Source organism: Hyperoodon ampullatus (genome assembly GCF_949752795.1).
Source record: "Hyperoodon ampullatus genome assembly, chromosome: 6".
In the NCBI taxonomy this organism is placed as follows: domain Eukaryota; kingdom Metazoa; phylum Chordata; class Mammalia; order Artiodactyla; family Ziphiidae; genus Hyperoodon; species Hyperoodon ampullatus.
This window is the reverse complement of record NC_136919.1, coordinates 7,683,174-7,707,067: the sequence shown is the minus strand read 5'-3', so window position 1 is coordinate 7,707,067 and position 23,894 is coordinate 7,683,174. Positions and strand designations below refer to the sequence as shown.

The 23,894-nt window shown below is 56.5% G+C and overlaps 1 protein-coding gene across 1 annotated transcript; it reads left to right on the top strand.

Annotated features, from left to right (window-relative positions):
- Nucleotides 1-13,975: 13,975 nt before the first annotated feature.
- Nucleotides 13,976-23,676, top strand: CERCAM (cerebral endothelial cell adhesion molecule; the record flags this gene model as incomplete). Its single annotated transcript, XM_079706096.1, has 13 exons — nucleotides 13,976-14,172; nucleotides 15,599-15,709; nucleotides 15,883-16,000; nucleotides 16,555-16,689; nucleotides 16,844-17,048; nucleotides 19,228-19,347; nucleotides 19,607-19,683; nucleotides 19,776-19,882; nucleotides 20,742-20,874; nucleotides 22,238-22,365; nucleotides 22,484-22,687; nucleotides 23,080-23,332; nucleotides 23,641-23,676. 12 exons carry the CDS (start codon nucleotides 13,976-13,978, stop codon nucleotides 23,330-23,332), a joined length of 1,788 nt encoding a protein of 595 aa, XP_079562222.1. The 3' UTR covers nucleotides 23,641-23,676.
- Nucleotides 23,677-23,894: the final 218 nt, after the last annotated feature.

Here is a 23,894-nt window from a genome sequence, read left to right as displayed (position 1 = left end):
TCTTCCAACATATACAGACACATATATACACGTTCAGGCTCAGGCGTGCGCTCAACTCTTCCTAGCCTCTGCTGTCTCCCTTCTCCCTTGTTAAGCAAGACCAGCTCTCAGGAAGAAGGTGGCAAAGTCTCCCACACTGCCAGTTAGGCATGCCGTTCCTACCAGGACTGGCATCTGACCAGGAACTAGACCAAACACTGTGCCCAGCACAAAGGATATGCTCAGTAATTGTCTGTTGAATGAATGAATGAATGCTGTATAGGAGTCATAATTCAACGAATGGGTGGATGGATAGACGGATGAAAAAGCAGACATTGGGAGAGCTGAATAGAAGAGAAAATGAATAAAGGATTGACTGTGGGTGCCTAATGTAGCCACTCAGCTGAGGTTCTAGGTATGGAGCTGGACGCATTGCTGTGAGGTGCTCACTAAAGGGGGCTTCCTTCATGCTGCAGCCTCGATTCTGTGCTTCAGAGACAGGCTCGTGACCAGAGCTTGGCAGGCAGGTGCACAGGAAACAGCTGTGGCGACAGGTCGGTCAGGCTGCGTCTCTGATCCAGACATGTCCAACCCTGGAGTCCTGTCCCCAGACGCTCCCGTTCATCCGGTTTCACCGTGGCCCGGGAGAGAGGAAAGAGCCCTGCTATGACATACTCAGTGTGTCTCCCCAGGCCAGGCCCTTGCCTGCTCGTGGCTCCCACTGCCCCATCCACGCAGAGTTCTCTAAGAGCTGCCAGTGCTCTTACACAGTGACGAGCTGAGCACCCTGCCTTGGAAATGAACTGACAACGTGATACACCCCCAATCTCAGAAGATGACAAAGCCAGGCCACTGGCCCCACTCAGAGGGGATCCTAAGAACCCCTACACCCTGCATAGTACGTTTCCGTTTACAAAAGATGTTCCTCTCCATGAGATGAGTGAAGGAAGGGCAGGGAAGCCTTCCTCCCCAACCTGGGATGCTTCATCCCATCATGCTGTGCCATTGTCTTTATTACACATATCCCTCTCTGAAAGCCTGATATTTACCCACTGTCGAATTTGTCTCTCCACCAGAGTGTAAGCCCTACGTGGACAGGGATCATGTCCTATTCATTGCTATATCCCCAGCACCTAGAAGAATGTCAGACCCTTAGAAGGTGCTAACTTTTATTAAATGCCTGGGTAAAGGGATAAATAGATGGGCGGATGCATGGGTCATTGTAATCCAGTTCAAAACGACCATATATTAAGTCCTGGGCACTGGGCTAAGCACTTCTCATGGATTATGACAGCTTTGTGAGGAACGCTGTTACTGTTCCCATTGTACAGACCAGGAACCCGAGGCCCAGAGAGAGGAAGTGACTGCCCCCAGGTGCAGAGCCCAGGTTTTATTTATATTTTTTAAAAATTTTTGGCTGTGTTGGGTCTTCGTTGCTGCACGCGGGCTTTCTCTAGTTGCGACGAGCAGGGGCTATTCTTCGTTGCGGTTGTGTGGGCTTCTCATTGCGGTGGCTTCTCTTGTTGCAGAGCACGGGCTCTGGGCATGCGGGCTTCAGTAGTTGCAGCACGTGGGCTCAGTAGTTGCAACGCGCGGGCTCCAGGAGAGCCCAGGTTTTAGATCCAAGTCTGCCTATCAGCAAAGGCCACGTTCGTACCCAAGCCACCATCTGACACGTCTATTTTCCCAGCACCCGGTGATGTTGGAGCCATTGGAAGTTAAGAGCTGGGACTCAGACATATTGTCTGATTCCAGTTACGGAAATATTCAGAATAGGTAAATCTATAGAAACAGAAAGCAAAAAATGGTAGCTTAGGGATGAAGGGAGGAGACGTTTAGGGGGAACAGGGAGTGAAAACTAATGGGTATGGGGTTTCTTTTGGGGGTGATGTAAAGGTTCGAAAGTTGATTGTGGCGATGGTTGCGCAACTCTGAATACACTAAAAACCATTAGATTGTACATTTTAAATGGGCAAATTGTATGGTATGTGGATTACATCTCAGTAAAGCTGGTATTAAGAAAATGGTTGGGGCTCAAGAATCTCACCTCTGCCGCTTACCTGCGAGGCACATCACGTCGCATCTCTGAGCCTCAGGTTCCTAAACCCGTAAAATGGGGAAAATAAACGTCTCATGGGGTTAATGTAAGCACTAACTGAGATAATACGTGTTATTATCCTCCTGTCATCGAAGGGGAGACTTAGGCCCAGAAAAGGGAAGTGACTTGGCCTAGGATGCACAGCTGGTGGGTGACAGGTGAGGGGCTCTGGCCTGGGTCTCTGGGCACCGCTGCTTCTTCTAGCGTGATGTAGACTGGGTCAACATTTGTGCGCCCACCCAGCCCACCACCACCACTCTCTTCCGTCTTCCCCATCTTCCCCCTTCTCTTGGGCTCTGAGGCCCTGTCTCCCCGCTGCCCATGCCCATGAGCAGACTGAGGTAGCGAGATTCCCCCAGAACACACGACGCCCTCTCCCCCAGCCCCTACCCTGCTCCCCTCCTGGGGCCATGATGCTGTCTTGCCTTTGCTTGTAATAAAGAAAATATCTCAGCTACCCTTCCACAGTTGCTTGGCAACCCCAAAGGGGGGTGGGGGGAGCAAAGGGGAGGAGGAAAGGGGGAGGACTCTGGAGCCAATCTGGAGACAAAGAGTAGGATTTGGGTGACATGGAGCCTGTTCTTAGTGCTAACCTGGCCTGGCCGGGGCGACGGGTGGGGGCAGGGGGCTTCCTCTCACCCCACTGTCTCACACCAATAAATATGGATTAGGGAAATGGGCAGAGTTTTTCCCACGGGCCTGAAAGACCACATCTGACCTTTCTACCCCCTTTATGTACCAACATGACAGTCAGAGAGAGCAAAGAGCAGGACCCCCTGAGATGCCTCCCCCGTGGCCTTCTGACTTGGGGAAACTTTTCACCCTCCTCCTTCCCGGGGCCCCAGACCAGGTCACAGCCCCGCCTGGGCCCCGGTCCCAGAGACGAGGAGGAGGCTGCTCTTCAGGGGGCAGTCAGGAGCTCCCAGCCTCGAGGGCACAGAGCCCAGGCGGGCGGCCCTGGGGCAGCCTGTAAAGGTGCTCCCTGCCTCCCGTGCCAGCCCCCTGCCCCGTGGCTCGGGCTCTGTGCCCCCCGTCCCGCCCACCTCTGCCTGGGCCTCCTGCATTAGGAGCCCTGCTCTCCCCACCGGCCCTCCTACAGCCCTGTCCCTCTTCCTCTTCTTTCCTGACCTCACTTCACATCCCTCTTCCCCCACCCCCACCCTCGCTTCCATTTGGTTTCCCTCTTTTCCTCTTCTCCAGGGTGGGCCCCCCTGCCGCAGTCCCCCTACTTCTGCAGTCCCCCCCAAACCAGGAAGCTCTTGAGGCTGACGTTCCTGAAGCGAAGATGGCAGAAGGAGTTGCAAAGGCGGGAGGGTGGGGTGGTGATCTCTCTCCCTGGTGCCCCGGCTCCCTGGCCGCTGGCCCGGGGTGGAGAAAGGCCTCTCTGAATGGAGTCAGTGTGGAGACAGGAAAAGCAAACACCTCAGCCTGGGCTGTGCTGGCCTGCTGGGGCGGGGGGCAGGATGGGGCAGGGGACTGGGCTCGTCTCAACCTCGCCCCGTCAACCCTCTCCTGGTTCCCGAGGGCCCATGGCTTCCTGGACCCTCAGCCCACAGTGTCCAGAAAAGGAGTGGGTTTAGGGACTGGGGACAAGCCCTCCAGGAGACACCTTTACCCCAATCTTTCCCTGCCCCCCTGCCCAACCCCCAGCCAGTGCCCTTTCTGCCCAGCAGATGCCAGGAAAATCTGTGCCCAGGAAGGGCGGGCTAGCACCTGAGGGCCTGCCTGACCAGCCCTTCTCAGCAGCAGGAACTGGGTAGGGAAGTCACCTTGTGCCAGAGACGGCCCCAGAAGTGCCATCCACCTCCCAGGCCGAGGGGACCCCAAGATGCTCTGCCCAGGTGAGTGCTCCTCTGGCCCCACAGCCGGGCAGTGAGGGAGCGGGAGGCTTTGTTGGGGCTCCCTATGCGTCCCCAGAAATCTGTGACATTTTCTGTTGGACTGTCTCGTCCTCTGTCTTTGGTGCGTGTGGCACTTGTAGTTTGGTGAGAGGAACCAAAAGGATGATTAGAAGAGCTGGAGGTGATCTGGGGATGAAGGGAGACAGAAGGGGCTGGAGTCTGGGGAGCGGGACTTCTGGATTCCAAGCCGACTTTTTGCTTAAGACCTATGGAATCACAGAGGCTCCTGTGATGGTCTCCTTTGAACACTTTGGATCCTAAAAGACTTTTGGAATGAGCTCAGAGAGGAGTAGCAACTCATCCTGGGTGGCACAGCGAGTTGGTGGAACTGGAGCTCAAACCCACCAGGCCCCCTTTTGACGCCAAGGGCAGTACTGTTTGTGCTCTGGGCGCTGTGCTCGGCCACCTTGCCTTCGCCCTTCACATACAGTTTGGTCCCTCTGGATTTCAGGGGCAGTTGGGGGAGGGCAGACTCTGGATAGCACCTCCCAGGGCATCCTTCCCTTTCCATCCTCTCTCCAGGCACCATGCCCAGGGCCAAGCAACCCCTGCCCAGGCATCAGAGAAGCCGCAATCTCTTCTGATGAGAAGGCATGGTTTGGCCTTGACCTTACAGATCCCAGAGAATGTGGCCCCCTTAGGTCTCAGGGTCTAACTGTAGTCCCTTATGCTGTAATCAAAGCCCAACCACTCCTTGGAAAGCAAGGCCAACATCTGACTGCCTGCTACAGGGTCCCCAAAGTGCCCACCTTGAGGTGCCCTGGCCATGGCACCATCCTGAATAGAAACAGGCAGCCCTCACTGAGTCAGATGCTGTTCTAAGGCCTTGCATGTACTTCGCTGAATGGTCTCCACACTCCTAAAAGGTGGGTTCAGTTTTACAGATTGGAAAACTGAGGCACAGAAAGTAGAAGTAACTGTCCGTGGACCCACTGCCAGGAAAAGTCAGAGCTGGGATTAGAACTCACAGCCTGGCTCCAGTGCCCTGAGCCCTTAAATGTTTTCCTATCCTGCCTCTAATTCCCAGGAGGTCTCCACTAGAGGTCATTGTGTCCAGTCCCCGCATCTGGGTGTCTGCCCAGGCCAACCTCTGCTCACAGACAAGAATCATTCTAGTTTTTAAAGGCACCTGCTCCAAGGGTGGAGTTCCCCCTGGGGGTAATCAGACATTTATTTATTCATAGCCTTCTGGCTGGGAGGACAGGCCTTCCCACCCAGGACTCAGCAGGGTCCAGCTGCCTCGTTGTCCCTCTCTCCTTCCCACTGCAGTATAATCTATAATCAGAAGAGAACCAGCCTTGCCTCGTGTCTCGGCTCCATACCCTCCAAGCTGTGTGTCCCTGGACAAGTGACTCAACTTCTCTGAGCCTCAGTTATCAACTGTAAACTAGGGTTAATGGTACACCCGCTTTGTGAGGTTGGTGAGGATTAAATGATAAAAGCGGATGAAAAACTCTACTTTCAGGAATCATGTCTGTAGTTTGTTACTAGAAAAGTTTCTCTGAACGTGTAGGGCACCGGAAACCGTGAGGAGGAGGCACAGCATTCTCTCCTGAGTGTGAAACCTGCTCTTGGTGTTGCTTCTGCAGCTGCCATTTGCCATTGATAATCGTTCTTCTCTTGGGAGAGTAAGAGGCAGAGGATGCTGCCTGAGTGTTCGCCACCGTTAAAAAAAAAAAAAAAGAAAGAAAAACAGAAAAAGAAAAAGGTAGGGGGGAGATGGCTTAAGGCAGAAAGGGGTCAGTGATCACAGTGCCTGGCACCTGTGAAGTGCCCAGAATGAAGTGGTAAATCCTTATCATCATCATCATCATCATCGTCACTGAGACCCTTCTGCCCGCAGGATCGGAGCCTCTTGCTTTCAGCCTTACCGTTCAGCCTCCTCGTTACAGAGAGAGAAACTGAGGCCCAGAGTGGGGAAGGGCTTTCTCAGCAGGAAAGCTCTCAGGTCCCCTCGTTCCCAGTTGGATCCCCTGTCTCTTCTCCCTCACTCCTTCCCACCTTGAGTCCTGCCCTGGCTTTCCGTGCCCAGGGTCGGGCCCTGGCCCCCAGTCCTGCCCAGGCAGTGCCCAGGAGAGAAGTGAGCAGCGGTTGGAAGAGTAGACGCAGAGGCCCGGCGCGTTCTCAGCCCTGGCTCTTTGTCTGTCGCTTTGTGATGGTAAGTGCTGCTCCTAAATCAGTTCTGTGACACTGTTATTGTTGCCCAGGGCGCAAAGAGTCTAAACTTTTCCCCTGAGGTCAAGAATGTGGCCGGTCCCCAAGCCGACCGGAGCAGGGGCCTGGGTGGCTGGGGGTGGGGCTGGGGCCTCACCCCGAGCTGGGGCGAGATGTTGGGGGGAGGGGGTCAGCGGGAACAAAACGCTTTGAAATGCCTCCTCTCCATCACTGCCAACATTGTCCGCTGCCCACGGGGGGCCTGGCACCGCCTTGCCGGGGCTCCGGCCCCCAGCCCTGGCCAGGCCCGGCCCGGCATCTGAAAATGGACAGAAGGTTATTGTCCCTCCTCGCAGCCCTTTGTCTGCCCCAGTTCCAGATGTCTAGGCTGGGACCAGGGAGCTGACCCATGGTGGGCAGGGGGGAGGGGACAAAGGGGGAGAGCACGGGTCACTGCATCCTAAGGGGTCATTCCCAGACCCTGAGATCCCACCCAGCCACAGCCCAGTCACCTTCTGGGCCGTCTCAGCCCTGGGATTGTCCCTGTTCCCTTGTCTCCCCTCCCCTTCCCGGCAGACCAGGTTCCGGGCTCAGGAAGAGTTAAGAGCAGGGCGCTTTGGGATTCCCACTGCTGTACCCCGCTAACTGTGTGATCTGGATAAGCTGTGCCCCTTCCCGCAGCCTTTGCTCTCGCGTGGGTATCACTGGACCAGGGTGCATTCATTCACAAGAAATGACAGAGCCCTCCTATGTGCCCGCTCCGTGCTGAGCATGGGGGCGCACAATGGTGGGCAGGCCACTCAGATCCTTCCGGATTGTCGTTTATAGTCGTGATAGTAAAGGGGCAACATTTCCCACCGACTCTCTCTGTGTCAGGTACCGGCTAACCCCTTTACCTGCATTATCTCATCCTTTTCACAACAAAATCAAGGACGCAGTAGGTATTGTTCTTCTATCCATTTTCTAGCTTTGGATATTGAGATTCCGAGAGGTAAAGTCCCTTGCCCAAAACTAGGCTGCCAGGAAGCAGCAGAGCTGGGATCTTAGCCCAGGCTGACCGCAGCCACCGAGAGGAATGATCCACTAATAAATACTTGGAAGGTGCTGAGCGCAGAGCCTGGCACTGCTCCGGACTCAGCCCACAGAGCGGGTGGTGGTGGTAATTCCACCCGTCAGCTTCCCAATTCACAGGTGGCGCTACTGAGGCCCAGATCAGAGAGAGAAAGCCTGGGGTGAGAAGCTCAGGGAAACTTAAATAGCAACACCAACAGGGATTCCAGGACCACCAGGGTTGGCCAGAGAGAGGCAGGCAACCCGGTTTTGGTTTCAAACCCCAGTTCCGTGTGGGCTTGGGCAAGTGATTTAGCTTCGCCATGCCTCCGTTTTCTCATCTATAAGATGAAGATATTCCCTACTTCACAGGGTTGTTGTGAAAACTAAGTTAGGTAATACATTTCAAGCACTTAGCACAATGCCTGGCACACAGCAGACAGTTAATGATAGCTATTACTGTTATTATTCTGAATGGGGTAACATCTATCCTTTTGAACCTTCCTCTCACCTGGGGTCACCTGAGGACAAGGCTCTGTTGAGGGGAGGGAGGGGCTGCGGGTTAGCAGTTGCTGAATGGGGGTGGGGATAGCAATGCTTGGTCTGCTTGGGGGTTTCTAGAAGTGTTGCGACACGCTACTCCTGCAGGTCAGAGGAAGGCAGAAGGGGTCAGGCTGGGAGGGGAAGGGGCTGCCTGGCCCCAGAGGAGTTAACAGCTCCCGGGCCCTGGCCCAGCGGGACTGCCACGATTTTAGCAGAGGAGCCAGGGCTGCTTCCTGATGGGCAAAACAGCTGGCTGCACGAGGAAAACAGCTGGCCTGGACCCAGCCTCCTAAGGACAGAGGCAGAGCCTCAGAGGAGGACAGCTCCACATCTGGGCTCCTGGGAGAGGAGAGCATGGCCAAGAGCGAGAGGGTGGTCCTCTGGGGTGGGGTGGGCTTCGGGTGGGACCCTGGGAGATGAGGGGGCACGGGCAGATTCCTCGAGCAGAGACCAAGATCTGCTAGGTCTAAGCGGAGTGGTGAGTCCAGCTGGAATTTGGGGGTCTCAGTCTCCCCTCAAATAGGAAAGATGAGGGGGGGAGCAGAGGGGGGGCAAGACTTTGGCGCTCAGCCCTGGGTCCGCTTGGAACCGGGCTTGGAACTTGAGGTAGGAGGGAGCCTACTGGGGCTCCTGGACCCCCATCTGCCGAGCTGCACCAGGACCAGAAGCAGGGTGTGGGCTCCTGCTCTGGCCAGGATCCTGGGCTCCCTTGGCCACAAAGCAGGACAGGGGCCCAGAGAGCCCCCAACCCAGGAGACGTGAAGCTCGCAGCTGGTAAGAGCTCCATCCATGCATCCCCTCTGCCGTGGGCCCCCGTTCCCATCCTGCTTGGCTGCCAGGCCGTGAGGACCCACAACCCTGGGGCTCTGTGTGGGCCCTGGGGTACTTTTAGGCTGCCCCCACCCATTGGCAGGGAAGCAGCACCTGAGACCTCACGTTAGGTTGGGCAGGGAAGGCGGAGGGTTAATGGGGGTGTGACCAGGGTCCACTGGACCGTAGCCACCTGCCAGGGCTCCTGACCCCCAAGCCCCACAGGCCAGACACCCCTAAGTTCTCTCTGACCTAGGGGGCTCCTCTAGCCCACCTTCCTAACCTCCAGGAAGACGGGGTTGGCCTTCACCTTGGGTGTGCCAACCTCAGCGCCCCTCTCCCTGATGAAGGTCACTCTTCAGGGTGCTTGCCTATAGGCAGGCCTTGGAGCTGAGGCTCCCAGAGGGGAGAAGAAGGTGCCGGGGAGGGGGACAATTCTTCCAGGGTCTCTGTTTCCGGAAGCCAGGGTGGAGCCTGAGGCACTGGCGCCACCACCTGGCTTTGGCCAGAACTACAACGGCTGAGGGACGGGAGTGAAGATGCTGCGGGGAGGGAAATCCAGAGCCCAACTATGTGTTGGTCCAGGGTGGTCTGGGTCCTATTCAGCCAGATGGACCCAAAACAATCATTTTCGGGGTCCTACGTTACCCCGAGAATGAGGCCTTAGGCCCATAGAATAGCAGCTTCAAACTTGAGCTGGCACCAAAATCACCTGAAAGGCTTGTTGGTTCAACTTCCACTCCCAGAGTTTCTGATTCAGTAGATATGGGGAGGGGCTTAGGAATCTGCATTTCTAACAGTTTCCAGGTGTTGCTGCTCGCTGGTCCAGGGACCATGTTTTGAGAACCACTGCTTTAGAATTTCGGCGGGTTTGGCGCAATATTACCTTTGCAGAGTATGTCCTATTATTATACGTGAGGGCAAAAAAATGAGTGTAAGTAGGAGCACAGGTGCTTGGTCAGCCCACCCTAGTCAGTGACCTCATATTTCTTTTTTTTAATTAATTTTTATTGGAGTATTGTTGATTTACAATGTTGTTAGTTTCTGCTGTGCAACAAAGTGATTCAGCTATACATATACATATATCCACTCTTTTTTAGATTCTGTTCCCATATAGGTCATTACAGAGCATTGAGTGGAGTTCCCTGTTCCATACAGTAGGTTCTTATGACCTCATCATGTTTCTATTGAGAGCCCACCCAGTGCCCAGCTGGCCCTGCTCTAGGGCTGGTATGAAATGGTGAAGGTGGCTGACGGGTCCCTGCCTCAGAACTCACAGCTGGGCAGACGTGGCATGTGATCTTCCCACTTGCGAGTCTAAAAGGCAGCTCAAAATAAGGTCCAACGCAGAACCTGATTCACATTCTACCTGCTGCTTCTCAGGTCTTCCCCATTCAGAGCCTATCCCACCACCCAGCCCACTTCAAACCCTGTGAGTCATCCTGACTCCTCGCTCCATCTCTCACATCTAATCCCATAAGGCTATGGGCTCTGCCTCCATTACATCTCAGCCCTGCCCACCGGCATCTCTCCCAGCACCAGGCTCTCCTGGGCTTTCATCCTTGCCCCCGTGGTCCACCCTCTGAGCTGCAGCCAGAGTGAACTTTTTAAGGGAAATCCTGTCACTCCTCTGCTTACCCCCTCCAGTGTCTTCCTGTTGCACTTTTAAAAGAATCCAAAATCCTGCTATAGTTTTAAGGCCCTAAGTGGTCCTCACCTCTTACCACACTCCCCTTGCTCACTTTGCTCCAGCTACCCTGGCCTCCTTGCTTGTTCCCACCTGTTCCCTCCATCTGGAACACTCTTCCCCAGATCTGCTCTTGGCTGGCTCCCCTTATGCTCTGAAATGTCTTCACTGGCCCCTCTATTCAATGTTGCCTCCCACCCTCAGCTACTCTCTGTTCTCATTACCCTGTTTTATTTTGTTCATAGCATTTACTGTTCTTCGAAGTTATCTATTTTTTTTCGAAGTTATCTATTAATCTATCAGTTTGCTTGTTTCCTGTCTTCCCTCATCAGAATGTGAGCACCTTAGGAACAGAGACTGTCTGTACCTCTGTATCCCCAGTACCTAGAATTCTTCCTGCACATAGCATGTGCTCAATAAATATTTGCTGAAGGAATGGGATTATATAGGATTCCCTGTAGGAGTAGGTCCCCCTGACGTGACATCAGGGAAGGCTTTCCAGAGGGCCTGTAGAAGGTGGCCCAGTTCAAGCAGAGGAATTAAAAAAAAACAAAAAAAGGATGTGGGAAGGTCTTCAAGCATGAAGTGTTCTGGAAACTGTACAAGTCCAATTTAGCTGGAGCAGGAGATAGGGGAGGGGAGGTCAGAGGAGTTGGAGAAGCACCAGGCAGGCCACGAAGGGCCTCCTTGTCCCTTGAGGGGTTTGAGCTCTATGCTGAGGGCAATGGCAGCCCCCAAAGGGTGTAACACCATGCAGTTGAGAAAGCACCACTGAGTGAAGAACAGTTTCCAGGGAGAAAGCCTCGGGGGCGGGGAGGTGCTGTAGCCCAGGTGAGTGGTGCTGATGCCCTGAGCCACGCAAGTGGCCACGTGCAGGAGACATTGAGGTGGTCTAGCCAGGATGAGGAGATAGAGTGGGCTGAGAGAGAGGCACTTGTCATCAGGTCCCCAGCTTGAGGGAGGCCACCGGAGTGGGAGCGGGTTTGGGGGAAAGACTGGGGTTCTGTTTTAGACAGATGGAATGTGGGTCCAGGTGAGAAGCAGAGACACATGTCAGTTTTGCAGAAAGAGGGAGTGGTCCATGAGGTCAGCTGCTGGAGGGAGCCCTCTTGGATGAGGGGCCAGGAGGATGCCGGTCTTGACGGGAGCAGTTTGGCTGGAGCAGCCTTGGTGTGTGTCAATCAGTGAATGAAGGTGAGGAAGCAAGACTGGGAGCAAAGCACAGGCAGGCAGCTGACTGTATTCATATATTTAAAATATATATTTATTTATTTATTTGGTTGCACCAGGTCTTAGCTGCGGCATGTGGGATCTTCGTTGCAGCATGCGGGATCTTTAGTTGCAGCATGAGGGATCTTAGTTGTGGCATGTAGGACTTAGTTCCCTGACCAGGGATCAAACCAGGGTCCCCTGCATTAGGAGCATGGAGTCTTAACCACTGGACCACCAGGGAAGTCCCTGTATTCACATTTTAAGTTGGGGGAGATTTAAGTCCTTTGGAATGTTGAAGGAAGGATCCAGAAGAGACGGATGTTGGTGATCCAGGAAGGGCAAGGGAATGGCTTTTGGAGTCCAAGGATGGTTCTGTTATGAGGAAGGGGTGCCTCTTCCATGGTAATAGGCCGTGAGAGCAGAGGCCAGCTTGGTCGCAGGGTGTGGAAGGTTTGGAGGCTGGAAATAAGAGTTCTCAGGTGATGGCTTCTCTTTTTCCAAAAAAGGCAGGAAGATTTTCACTGGGGGAGAGGGAGTGGAGTGAGGGCTTCAGAAGACCCGGGCATGTGAAATGCCATAGAGGAGTGGGGGCAGGAGCACAGGGAAACTGGATTGTTGGGCTTAGTGAAAGTCCAGTGGAGGGTGGAGATCAGGAGTGTGCAGCAGTCTTAACGTGCCCCAAAGCAAGATGGCTGTAGGGTTTTTTCAGGCAGGAGTGATGGGAGAACCCTGGGGCAAGGGAGTCAGTGATAGGCTGGACCACTGGCTGGACTGGGGAGGGAGAGAGGTGAAGATGGGAGGGGTCAGTGCATTGGGAGGAGGATGACGACTGAGGTGAGAGAAGAATCTGGAAGCCCCATGACTAATAGCATGGGCAGAGGCTCTGGGATGATCCTGGGATGGGTGAGTGGGGGACATTGCTTTGGTATCCCCAGGACTCCCCTTGCGGTCCAGTGGTTGAGCCTCCACACTTCCACTTCAGGGGGCACGGGTTCAATCCCTGGTCGGGGAACTAAGATCCTGCATGTTGCTCAGCATGACCAAAAAAAAAAAAAGGGGGGGGTATCCCTTTTCTGGGGCTGGGAGTGCCTTCCAGCAGAGGCAACCATGCAAGGGAAGGGACTCATTATTTCCCTAGGATGCTTCAGGGGGCCTCAGGCCTTCCATTGCAGGGCACTGACTGTGACGCAGCCCCACCTGGAAGCTGTTGGAGGCTTCGGAGCTGGGCTGGAGACCAGGACTCTGGGGTCTGATACCTCCACATGCTGCCCCATCACCAGGCTGTTTCTTGCTGGGCCCCCACCCCTTTTCTTGCAGTGGAGATGATGTGCACAGGCTTAGCCCCCCTCCCTGACCCTGGGAAGAACCTGAAGGGAGACCCAAAGGTGCCATAGGAGAGTAGCTTCCCATGGGTGAGGGGCTGAATGGAAGGAGAGGCTGGCTTCTCCAGTTCTGTCTTCCAGCCCCAGGAACTCTTCCCGCCTGCCAGGCCCCATGCATAGAATTAAAGTGCATTCACGCTCTCAAGGAATCCTTGCAAACCCTCCTAGGTGGGTGCTGTTAGCAGCCCGATTCTACCCAGGAGGCCCTGAGGCTCCGGGAAAGCGGCCTGCCTGAGGTTGGTGGTAAAGAGGAGATACAGCCCACCACTGGTGCCTCCAGACCCCTCCCCTCCCCTGCCCTAAGAGAGTCTGGGGACCCTCTTCCATCTCAGCAGGGGCCTTAGGACCCCGACTCTGACCAGACACAGGAGTCATCCTGCTTTGGAGGGGGCTGGGTCACCGTGAGGGGCTGAGTGGTGCCCCATGTTCTACACTCAATCTAAGAGTAGGCCTTACTCTCCTAAAGGGCCGGAGCAGTGCCGTGCTGTCGACGGAGGCGAGGACGATGACGCGCGGGGGACGCCAGGCTCGGACCGCGGCGGGATGACGTCTGCAGGTCAGGGGGACCCCCTCCCCGCCCCCCAAGCCGGTCTGTCTGTCCGCCCACGCGTCGGCTGGCTGGTCTGAGAAGTTCCGTCTGGGCCCGCCAGAGGGCGCCCGGGGGCGGTGGAGGGGGCTGGAGCGGGGGAACCCGGAAAGGCCGCGGCCCAGTGGGTCCCCCCCCGCGGGGTCTGCGGCTCAGGTCGGAGGGTCAGATGGATGGCCAGGGAATCCGGATTCAGGGGCGATCAGTGGAGCCGGATTCTGGCGATTGCACGCCCAGGGATTCGTAGTCGAGCATTCTGAGATGCCCGGGCGGCTCGGATGCCATCCCCCACGACCCTCCAGCCGGGAGGGAGCTGCTCCTGGATCGCGTCCGTGGCGGGTGTCCGGGCCCTGCGATGCTCCTGGTCTAGGAGAGGACACTTGAGAATCCACGAATAGGGGTTGGGAGTGGGAGTCCACTCTTTGGGGGGTGCGCCCCCCACAACCCCTTCCGGGCCCGCCTCGGCCCCGCCCCGGCCCCAGGCCCCGCCCCGGCCGGGCCGCCCCGCCCCGCCCACTACCCTCGGCTGGGCTGGGAGCCCCGGGGGCCGCCGCAGCCGCCAGAGCGCCCGCCATGCGCGCTGCCCCCGCCGCCCCGCTGCTCCAGCTGCTGCTCCTGCTGGGGCCGCGGCTTCAGGCTGCGGGCGTCGCAGAGCCGTCGCTGCCCGCCGTGGTCCTTGCCATCCTGGCCCGCAATGCCGAGCACTCTCTGCCCCACTACCTGGGCGCGCTGGAGCGGCTGGACTACCCCCGGGCCAGGCTGGCCCTCTGGTGAGAGAGACCCGGGCATGGGCATCCACCGGGCATCTATCCCCCAACCCCACCGACAGTCCGGGCTCCAGATGGACCCATCTGCTCGCTGCCCAGACACCACCCAGACAGGCCCCTCCCTCGCAGATAGGCCCTCCGCAACCCGTGTACCCGGACAGGACCCCTTATCCTCCTGGCCCTGCAGACTGACCTCTGAGGCCTTAGGTTGACACAGGGACACCATTCCCTAATTCTGGCCCCCCTATTCCTCCTCTTGGGACCTCCTCTGGGTGTAAGTTGGGCCCAGTCCCTCTTGCCTCAGAGCTGAAACTGAACCCGTGGGACCTGTGATTGGCCTGATTTGGAGCGGAGCAGACAGGAGCAGCTGGCGTCCCCTGGGGCCTGATGTGGCACAGACCAGCAGGCCTCCGGGTTCCTGGGGAGCCCGTGAGGGTGCTGTCAGCCCTGGGCTCCATGCTGCCCTATGGGGGAGTCACACCCGTTCCCCCTTCCCCTGGGCTGGTTCCAGCCTCTCTCAGGAGAGGGGCTGGGTCCTGCGGCCAAGGGCAAAGCCCCCTTCCTGCAGTCTCTCCCCCTAGGGGTCCCCGCAGGGCACTGGAATCAGAGGCCACAGTCTGTGGAAGCCAGAGCAGGGAGGAGTCCCAAGCTGAGGTTGGGGATAAACTGAGAGAAATGACCAAACTACCCTCCCTCCCCAACACACCAAAGTTGGGCTGGGGTTGGAGCCAGTGGCCTGGGGAGGCTGCCCACAATTACCAGTTTGGGAGTTAGTTCCCACCCATAGAAGACTTGACACGTAGTTAATCTTCACTTCTGGGGAATTGACTTAAAGGGGCAGTATCACGTAAAACCTGGGCTCTTGGCTAAGCCCCCTGCAATCCCTTCTGTCACGAGAGCCCCTTCAGAGAGGCTACTCGTGGTGGCAACAGAGCTCGGGCCCATCAGCCTTTCTCAGGGACGTTCAGAGTGTGGTTTGGTCATTATTACAACTATCTGGTGGAGGGAAGCAGCAGCTCCTCTGTCCAGTCCTGACTCAGAGAGGGGCGGGGGCTGACCTGTGGTCACACAGCAGGGAAGGAAGGTAAGCAGAGAATGTGGTAGGTATGTTCCTCAAAGCTGAGGTACTTTCATCCTTCAAAATGCATTCGAGTTCTGTCCTCTCAGCCCCTGAGCATGCCAGGACAGCTTAAAGTTACAGGGAGAAAGTGAAGCCCAGAGAGGGCCAGAACCTGCTTGAGGTCACACAGTGGATCACAGACCTCTGATTGGGACCTGGCTTCCTGCCTTCCTCTGGAGCACACCTGCCTCCTCCGCTCCCAGGAGAGGCCAGCCCTGCAAGTGTTGGTGCTCCGCGGGTCAAGGCTGCCTCAGGGTTTGGTCCTTCGGTGGCTGTGCCCCCTCACTCTTCTCCCTCCTGTGTCCTCAGGTGTGCCACAGACCACAACATGGACAACACCACAGAGATGCTGCAGGAGTGGCTGGCTGCTGTGGGCGATGACTATGCCTCTGTGGTCTGGAGACCTGAGGGGGAGCCCAGGTGGTGACCTCAGGGGAACATTCTGGGGAAGATGGACAACAGCTGCAGCCCAGAGAAGGAAAGGGACAGCCCCGAGCCACAGCCTCCAGACCAGGGCTCCGTCCACTGCCCTGCAGAGAGGGACACCACGTGCACCTACCCCATGGGAACATCTCATCGTTTTACCCCCTCAGGTCCTACCCAGACGAGAAGGGCCCTAAGCACTGGACCAAAGAAAGACACCAGTTTCTGATGGAGCTGAAACAGGAAGCCCTGACCTTTGCCAGGGACTGGGGGGCCGACTATATCCTGGTAAGAAAGCCTGGCCTACAATTGGGCTTCCCACAGGTGGTGGTACCTGTCCTTGACAGAAATCTTGGTGTGACTTAACCACCTGTAGGCTGGCTCCTTCAGCTAGCAACCTGGGTCAGAACCCAGATCAGATATTGAGCTTGGATCCCTATGCTTGAGCTCAGACTTGGTGCTAAACCTGGATCCCTGAGTCAGAACGCAGGGTATATACTGAGACTCGATCCCTGGGCTAGAGTCTGGAGTATAAACTGAGCCTAGTTCCCTGGACTAGAGCTCAAAGTAGGTCTTTGGATTTACTTCCTAAAACTTCAGATAAAGTTCTTAGATCAGCAACTCAGGTATAATCTCTGGACCCAATCCCCGAGCCAGTGCCCCAGACTAGATTCTTGGTCCAGAAACGGATCTACTGGTTTATAGGTTAGACCTCTCTGAGGGAACCCCATTGGATCCTGGGAGACTTTCTGGGTTTCTGGAAATCTGGAGGGATCCCAGTGAATCCTTGGGGGACTGCAGCCCAGACAAGGCTGGGGCCTGTGACATCCCCCTCCCCACAGTTTGCAGATACGGACAACATTCTGACCAACAACCAGACACTGCGGCTTCTGATCGAACAGGGGCTGCCCGTGGTGGCCCCGATGCTGGACTCTCAGACCTACTACTCCAACTTCTGGTGTGGGATCACCCCCCAGGTAAGGCCGGGTTCGGGGGCCTCAGGAGGCTTGAGGTCTGAGAGGAGGGATGTGGAGAGACTGAAGGCCTTAGGGTCTGTGGGCCCTGGCAGGGGAGCAGTGTGCTGGGGATGGAGGGGCGCCCTCTTACAGCCCAGAGCCACCCCTTCCCCAGGGCTACTACCGCCGCACAGCCGACTACTTCCCTACCAAGAACCGCCAGCGCCGGGGCTGCTTCCGTGTCCCCATGGTCCACTCCACCTTCCTGGTATCCCTGCGGGCGGAGGGGACAGAACAGCTGGGCTTCTACCCCCCTCACCCCAACTATACCTGGCCCTTCGACGACATCATCATCTTCGCCTACGCCTGTCAGGCTGCTGGTGAGGACAGCTCTCCTTGAGCCTTTCTCCCAGGCCTCTAGGCCTTTGCACGTGCTCTTTCCTCTGCTTGGCGTGCTCTTCCCCACTCTGCAATTAATCTTTTTAATTCCTGTTTGTCCTTCAGGTCGTAGCCTTTCTTGGGCCCACTGCCCCAGTAGGTTAGATGTCCTTCTGGCCGTCCCCACCATGGCACTTTCATGTATTCCTTCATTAGGCAAATATTTATGGGACACCTACCAGGTGCCAGGCACTGGGGAGACAGTGGTGAATAAAATCAGGCAGTCTCTGACCTCCTGGATCCTCCAGTCCAGTCAATCAAAGGATCACACAAATCAATGTCCAATCACAATGACAGGAAGAAGAGCTTTTTGATTATAGGTGTTTTGGGAGCTTAGACTAGAGGTAACCTGTCAGGGAAGGCTTCCTGGAGGATGTAAACTTTGGGGCTGAGATCTAAAGTATGGGCAGACATTAACAAGGTAGACAGGGCAGGACAGAGCATTTTAAGCAATGGGACCAGCAGGTGCAAAGGCCCTGTGGTGGCAGGGGATGCAAGAAGGCAGGCAGCTGGAGCACAGTAAGCAAAGGGGGCATGGTGCAGGCTGAGGCAGGAAAGGTAGGCAGGGGCCAGCTTGTGTGGACCTGATGGGCAAGCATCTGGTCTTTAGCCTGTGGGTGTCGGGCAGCCATCAGAGGATCACGTGATTGGATTTGAACACTAGAAAATATCATTCTGTTGTCGGTGGTTATTTTTAAGATGAAGGTTACTAGAAAGTGTTTGGGTTTGGGGAATTCCCTGGCGGTCCAGTGGTTAGGACTCTGTGCTTTCTCTGCTGAGGACTCAGGTTTGATCCCTGGTCAGGGAACGAAGATCCAGCAAGCTGTGCAGCGCAGCCAAAAAAAAAACAAAAAGAAAAAAAAGTGTTTGGGTTTGGATGGGATAAACCCAGTTCTGAGGAAGAGTCAAAGTTGAGAGTGAGACAGAGATACTGCTGTTGGAATAAAGATCTTGAGAAGGCTACAGAGAATGTATTTCACGGTGTGCACTCATGGGTGGCAAGGACATGAAGGCTGTCTGGTGGGTGGAGAACTCTGCTCATGGTCAAGGTGAATTAGAAGTGATGATTTAATCAAGAAGTGTTGCACTTGGGCAAGCAGTGTGTGAGAAGTGTCCAGGGAAAAGAGTGTCATCTTTTTTGTGTGTGTGCATGAGGTGCTGGCAACATCTGCAGTGCAGAGATGCAGGAAGAAAAAAAATCAAGTGCAGAAAGAGAGTGAAGGTGAAACAAATACATGGAGAAAAAAATGAGAAGAAGCAGAAGTATTTCCTTTTTTTTTTTTTTTTTTTTTGCCACACCGGGAGGCTTGTGGGATCTCAGTTCCTCAACCAGGGACTGACCCCAGGCCCAGAATCCTAACCACTAGGCCACCAGGGAATTCCCTATTTCCTTATTTTTTCATTCCCACCTCTACTTTGAGTATCAGCTGCTCTTTATCGGTCAGCGGTTTGTAGGAATTTCGTGAACAGGGGTTTTGTCTCCATCATTCACGCTTCCACCACCTGCACTGGGCCAGGCTCTGTGCTCAATGCTGGGCCTGGGGCTAACTTTTTAATAGATACCATGTGCCTGCCCTGGAGGACTCACAGTCTATAGAAGACAAAGGCTAAATAAATAATTATAATAAAGATGATAAACATTGAAGGAATAAAAAAGGCCACTCTGGTTGCCAGGTGGAGGACGGCATGGTGGGGGCAGGCGAGGGGGTGGGGTAAAGTGTAGGGACCCGGGCAAGAGGTGATGGTGCTGGATTGGCGAGGGGGGATGGGCAGAGGTGGGAAAGATTTAGGGGGTGGAGCAACGCCCGGTGGCATCAGGTGGCTGTAGCCAGCTCCTTCCTCACCTTGATCCCCCGAGGGCAGGGACTGTCCGTCTTTCTCACCACCAGCAGCCAGCTGGTGCTCTAGACGCGTCTATTGCATGAATAAACCATTTTGGCAGGAAGATCCCTTAGATATTGTTTGAGCCAAGCCGTTTCTCCCTCCAAGCCCAGGTGGGGACACCGGGTCCCAGACAGGACTCACGTGGTGGGTCACTGGCAGGACTGGACCTAGGACCTCCCATCGGGGTTCTGAGAGCCCTACCCTGCACTCCAGTGCTCACTGGGCCTCTCTCCGCAGGGGTCTCAGCCCACGTGTGCAACGAGCACCGTTATGGGTACATGAACGTGCCTGTGAAATCTCACCAGGGGCTGGAGGATGAGAGAGTCAACTTCATCCACCTGATCTTGGAAGCGCTGGGTGAGGGCTGCGAGCCGGTGTGTCCCCCCTCCCCACCGCTGGGGTGGAAGCCTCTCCCCAACTCATTCCCTGACTCTGGGCAAGTCCCTTTTCCCGCTGGGCCTCAGTCTGCCCATCCATACAATGGAGGCAGGTGGATTCTGTGATCTCCTGCTGGGTGTTCTGCCAGGGGGCAGGAACGAGGGGGGCTAGGACTCCAGGGCTGCCGCTGACTAGAGCCAGCAGGGACTCATGATATGGGGGGTGCTTTCCTCTGCAGTGGATGGGCCCCCCATGTGGGCCTCAGCTCATGTGTCCCGGCCCCCAAAGAGGCCCAGCAAGATGGGGTTTGATGAGGTAAGTCCTCCCGGCCTGCAGGATTGGGGCCAGGAGGTGGGTGGGCTCTCCCCTCCCCCTGCACCCACTCCCCTGCCTCCCCCCTCTTCCAGGTGTTTGTCATCAGCCTGGCCCGCCGGCCTGACCGCCGAGAGCGCATGCTGAGTTCGCTCTGGGAGATGGAGATCTCTGGGCGTTTGGTGGATGCCGTGGACGGCCGGTGAGGCTTCCTGGGTGGGGACAGGACCCTGTGCAGCCGGTGGGGACCGAGTGGTCCATCACGGCTCCATGGGGGTGGGAAAAGCAGACAATGAGCCGAATGAGTTTGCCGTTCTAGGAGGTATTCAAACAGGGCCTGAGTAATTCTGTCTCGGGGAGTCCCAGGGCAGACAGAACAGGACAGGGTGCCCTCCCTCAGCCCACCTGGGGGAGGAGAGTACAGTGGTTAAGGCCCAGGGTCTGGAGCTTCTGGGCGTGGTCACCAGCTGCGTGACCTCCACCTCTCAGCCCTACTGTGTAAATGGCGAGTAACTGCCTTCCTCTTAGGGGTTTGTAAGGGTTCAGTGAAGATTTAGCCACGGCCTGAAATGTAGTAAGTATCCAAAGGTCAATAATGTCTTCATTATGATTATCAGGGTTATTCTTTTCCATCCTGAACTTAGGTCCCTGATGGGCGGGGCGGGGTGGGAGCAGGCCAGTCGTGTTCCCCCGGCAACCAGGGGTCACACGGCCCCACGTGCCCACTGCTGTTTGCTCCATACGCCCCAGCCCTGTGGACTGCAGGATGTCCATCCTTTGCTTGGGCCGCTGCCTAAGAAGTATCTGCCATGTTCCCCACATTCATCCTGGGGTGTCCCCCTCAGACTGCTGCCCCCTCCCCTTAGGATCCCCCCCCGCCCGAGGTGGCAGTGGCTTTCCAGGTCCAGTCACTGATGGCTTCAGGCCACATGAAGCAGTAACAAGACTGAAGCCTCCTTCCAACCAGACTCCAGTGTGACTGTCCCCAACCTGCACAGGCCAGTTCCCCCTGGACAGGTCCCTGGTGGGCACCCCTGACCCCCTTATACCATCTGCCTCAGGACACTCAACAGCAGTGTCATGAGGAGCCTCGGCGTGGACCTGCTTCCCGGCTACCAGGACCCCTACTCGGGCCGCACACTGACCAAGGGCGAGGTGGGCTGCTTCCTCAGCCACTACTCCATCTGGGAGGAGGTGAGGACCCCCATCCATGCCAGCACTCGTGTGACCGGGGGTTGACCGAGCACACTAACAAAGACCCGGCCAGCAGCTTTCAGCCTCCTCAGGGCCCAACCCTATACCTTATTCACCCTGCAGTCTCCACTGAGCACCTACTGTGTGCTAGGAGAGCTTCTGCTCTGAGAACACAGAGGTGAACAAGAAGAATGCATCCGGTCCCTCCTGGGGCAAAGGGACCAGAGCAAGGCACAGAAATCAAGAAAGAACTAAGCTTGCCACGGAGTGGGGATACACAGGCTGTTCGAGAGTGCGGACTGGCCGGGCCTCCTGGCCTCCTGTGGGGTCAGGGCGGCCCTCGCCATTGAGGGGCAGGGAGAGAAGCCTTCTCAGCAGAGGAAGACAGTGCGGGCACAGGCCCCGGGGCTGAGGGAGTTGGGTGTGTTCTATGTGGGAAGAAGAAAGGCCTAGGGCTTGGCCAAGCAGCCTCAGCCCAGGGCTGGGGTGTGAGTGCCTGGGAGAGGTCACTGCCTGGACACGGCAGGAGAGGACCCAGGCCTGGCCCTCCAAGGGGCGCCCCCTCCAGGAGGTGGAGCACAGACTCACTCCTTGTTTTTATTTTCTACTGTAGCCAGAATATGGGCGTGTGAGCTTATATTTCTGCTTTTCTGCTACCTCTGAACAGATTGAAGGATGATGTACGTTTCACCACTTACTGAGCTGGTCTCATCCTCTTTTCACATTTCCAAAAGTTACAAAAAGTATTTTTTCTCAGGGATGTGTGGGGCTAGGGCCTTCCTCCACCCCCCACCCCCCAGCCTAGCTTCCTCGAGGAAAGCTTGGGAGGCGGAAGTGAGGAGCCAGGCCCTGGAGTCCAGCAGATGCGGTTCAGATCCCAGTTCTGCCACTTCCTGGCTGTGTGTCCTTGGACGAGTGGGTTCATCTCCCTGTGTCTCCACCCCTTGCTGCAGTACGGGGACATTGTACCTCCTGAGGGTCCCTGGAGATGAACACTGTGGCCCCAGTGCTCAGTGACTGCAGCAAGTGTTCTGATTGCCATTGTGATCTGCTTGGAGAGCAGGACTCTGCCCTCTGGACCCGTCTGCCATCGGGAGAAACCACTCAGAGATGGGTCCCCTTCCCCGAAGGTCACGTAGCACAAGGGCGGGGCTCACAGGCTCCCTTACTTTGCCGGCCTGATTCACGGCCAGGGCTGGAGGGAGGAAGGGAGGCCCCCCCACACACCCGGCCTTCAGCAGCTGAGCGACGCGGCCAGGGCTGAGCATTTGGCCTGTAACTGAGGCCAGGAGCGTCTGTCAGAGTCAGCCAGGTAGGAGGGGACAGCCCGAATCTAAAGAGCCTCCCCCACCGTGTACCACAGGTGGCTGCCCGGGGCCTGGCCCAGGTTGTGGTGTTTGAGGACGACGTGCGCTTTGAGAGCAACTTCAAGATGCGGCTGGAGCGGCTGATGAAGGAGGTGGAGGCGGAGAAACTTCCTTGGGACCTGATGTAGGCAGCCTGGGCCCCCAGGGGCCAGGGAGAGGGGTGGGCCTCCAGGGGTCTGCCTCCTCCTGAGGGGTCCTGGGACATCTACAGTGATTCCTGGGACCCCTGGTGTCACCTGCAGCTACCTCGGCCGGAAGCAGGTGAACCCAGAGGAGGAGGCGGCCGTGGAGGGGCTGCCACACCTGGTGGTGGCCGGCTACTCCTACTGGACACTGGCGTACGTCCTGAGCCTGGCCGGCGCCCGCAAGCTGCTGGCCTCCCAGCCCCTGCGCCGGATGCTGCCCGTGGATGAGTTCCTGCCCATCATGTTTGACCAGCACCCCAAGTGAGCCTTAGATGGGGGCAGGGCAGGGTCGGCTATGCCCGAGAGCCAACCTCAGCAAGTAGTAAGTCCCCTCACTGGGCAGGTGGAGAGACTGAGGCTGGCAGGGCTGAGTCACTTCCTTCTGGTCACCAAGGAATAGCCCAGCTTAGCCCTGGAGTCAGACCAATCTATGTGTGAATTCTGTGATGCCCTGTGGTTTTCAGTCAAGCGATTTTCCTGTTCTGTGCCTCAGTTTCTCCATCCGGAAAATGGGGATAAGAGAAATCCTGCCTCAGGATTAGATGGGGAGGGCGGTCAGGTGCTCTGGGGGTGAGGTGCCTGGCTCTGGGCTGGCTTGGGTCTGGGTGGAGGCACCTACCCCAGCCCCCCTGAGCCAGCCTCCCACCTCCCAGTGAGCAGTACAAGGCACACTTCTGGCCGCGGGACCTGCGGGCCTTCTCAGCCCGGCCCCTGCTCGCTGCTCCCACCCACTACGCGGGGGACGCTGAGTGGCTCAGCGACACAGAGACGTCCTCGCCCTGGGACGATGACAGCGGCCGCCTCATCAGCTGGAGTGGCTCTTATAAGACCCTGCGGGACCCCCGCCTGGACCTGGCCGGCAGCAGTGGGCACAGCCTCCATCCCCACCCCCAGGATGAGCTCTAGGTGGGCCTCGGTTTTCTCTCCCCTTCAACGACTGACTCTGTGTTTGGGTCTCCCTTTCCCCTTCTCAGCTGTCTTCTCTCTCTCCCTCTCTCTGTCTCGGGCTTTCTCTCTCTCTGTCTCTGTTTGTATCTTTGACTGTGTCTGCGTTTCTCTGTCCACCTCTAACTCCCTCTCTCTCACTCTTTCTCTCTGCCCATCTCTATCTCTTTGTGTCTCTCACTATCTCTGTGTCTGTTTCTGTCTCTGTCTCTCACTGTCCACCTCTAGTTCTTTCTACTTCTCTCCTCTTACCTCTCTTGTCCCACCAGGTCAGGGTGGTGACTCCAGAGAAGCACCCGGGAATAGGCCATAGCTGTCCAGGGAGCAGAGTAAGAGCCACCACCAGGAACCATAGACCCAGGAGAGACCTGGCTGCCACCTTGGGCATGGCCACTCTGCCCTCTGGACCCGTCTTCCATTGGGAGAAACCACTCAGAGATGGGTCCCCTTCCCCAAAGGTCACGTAGCACAAGGGCAGGGCTCGCAGGCCCTCTTACTTTGCCAGCCTGATTCAGGGCCTGGG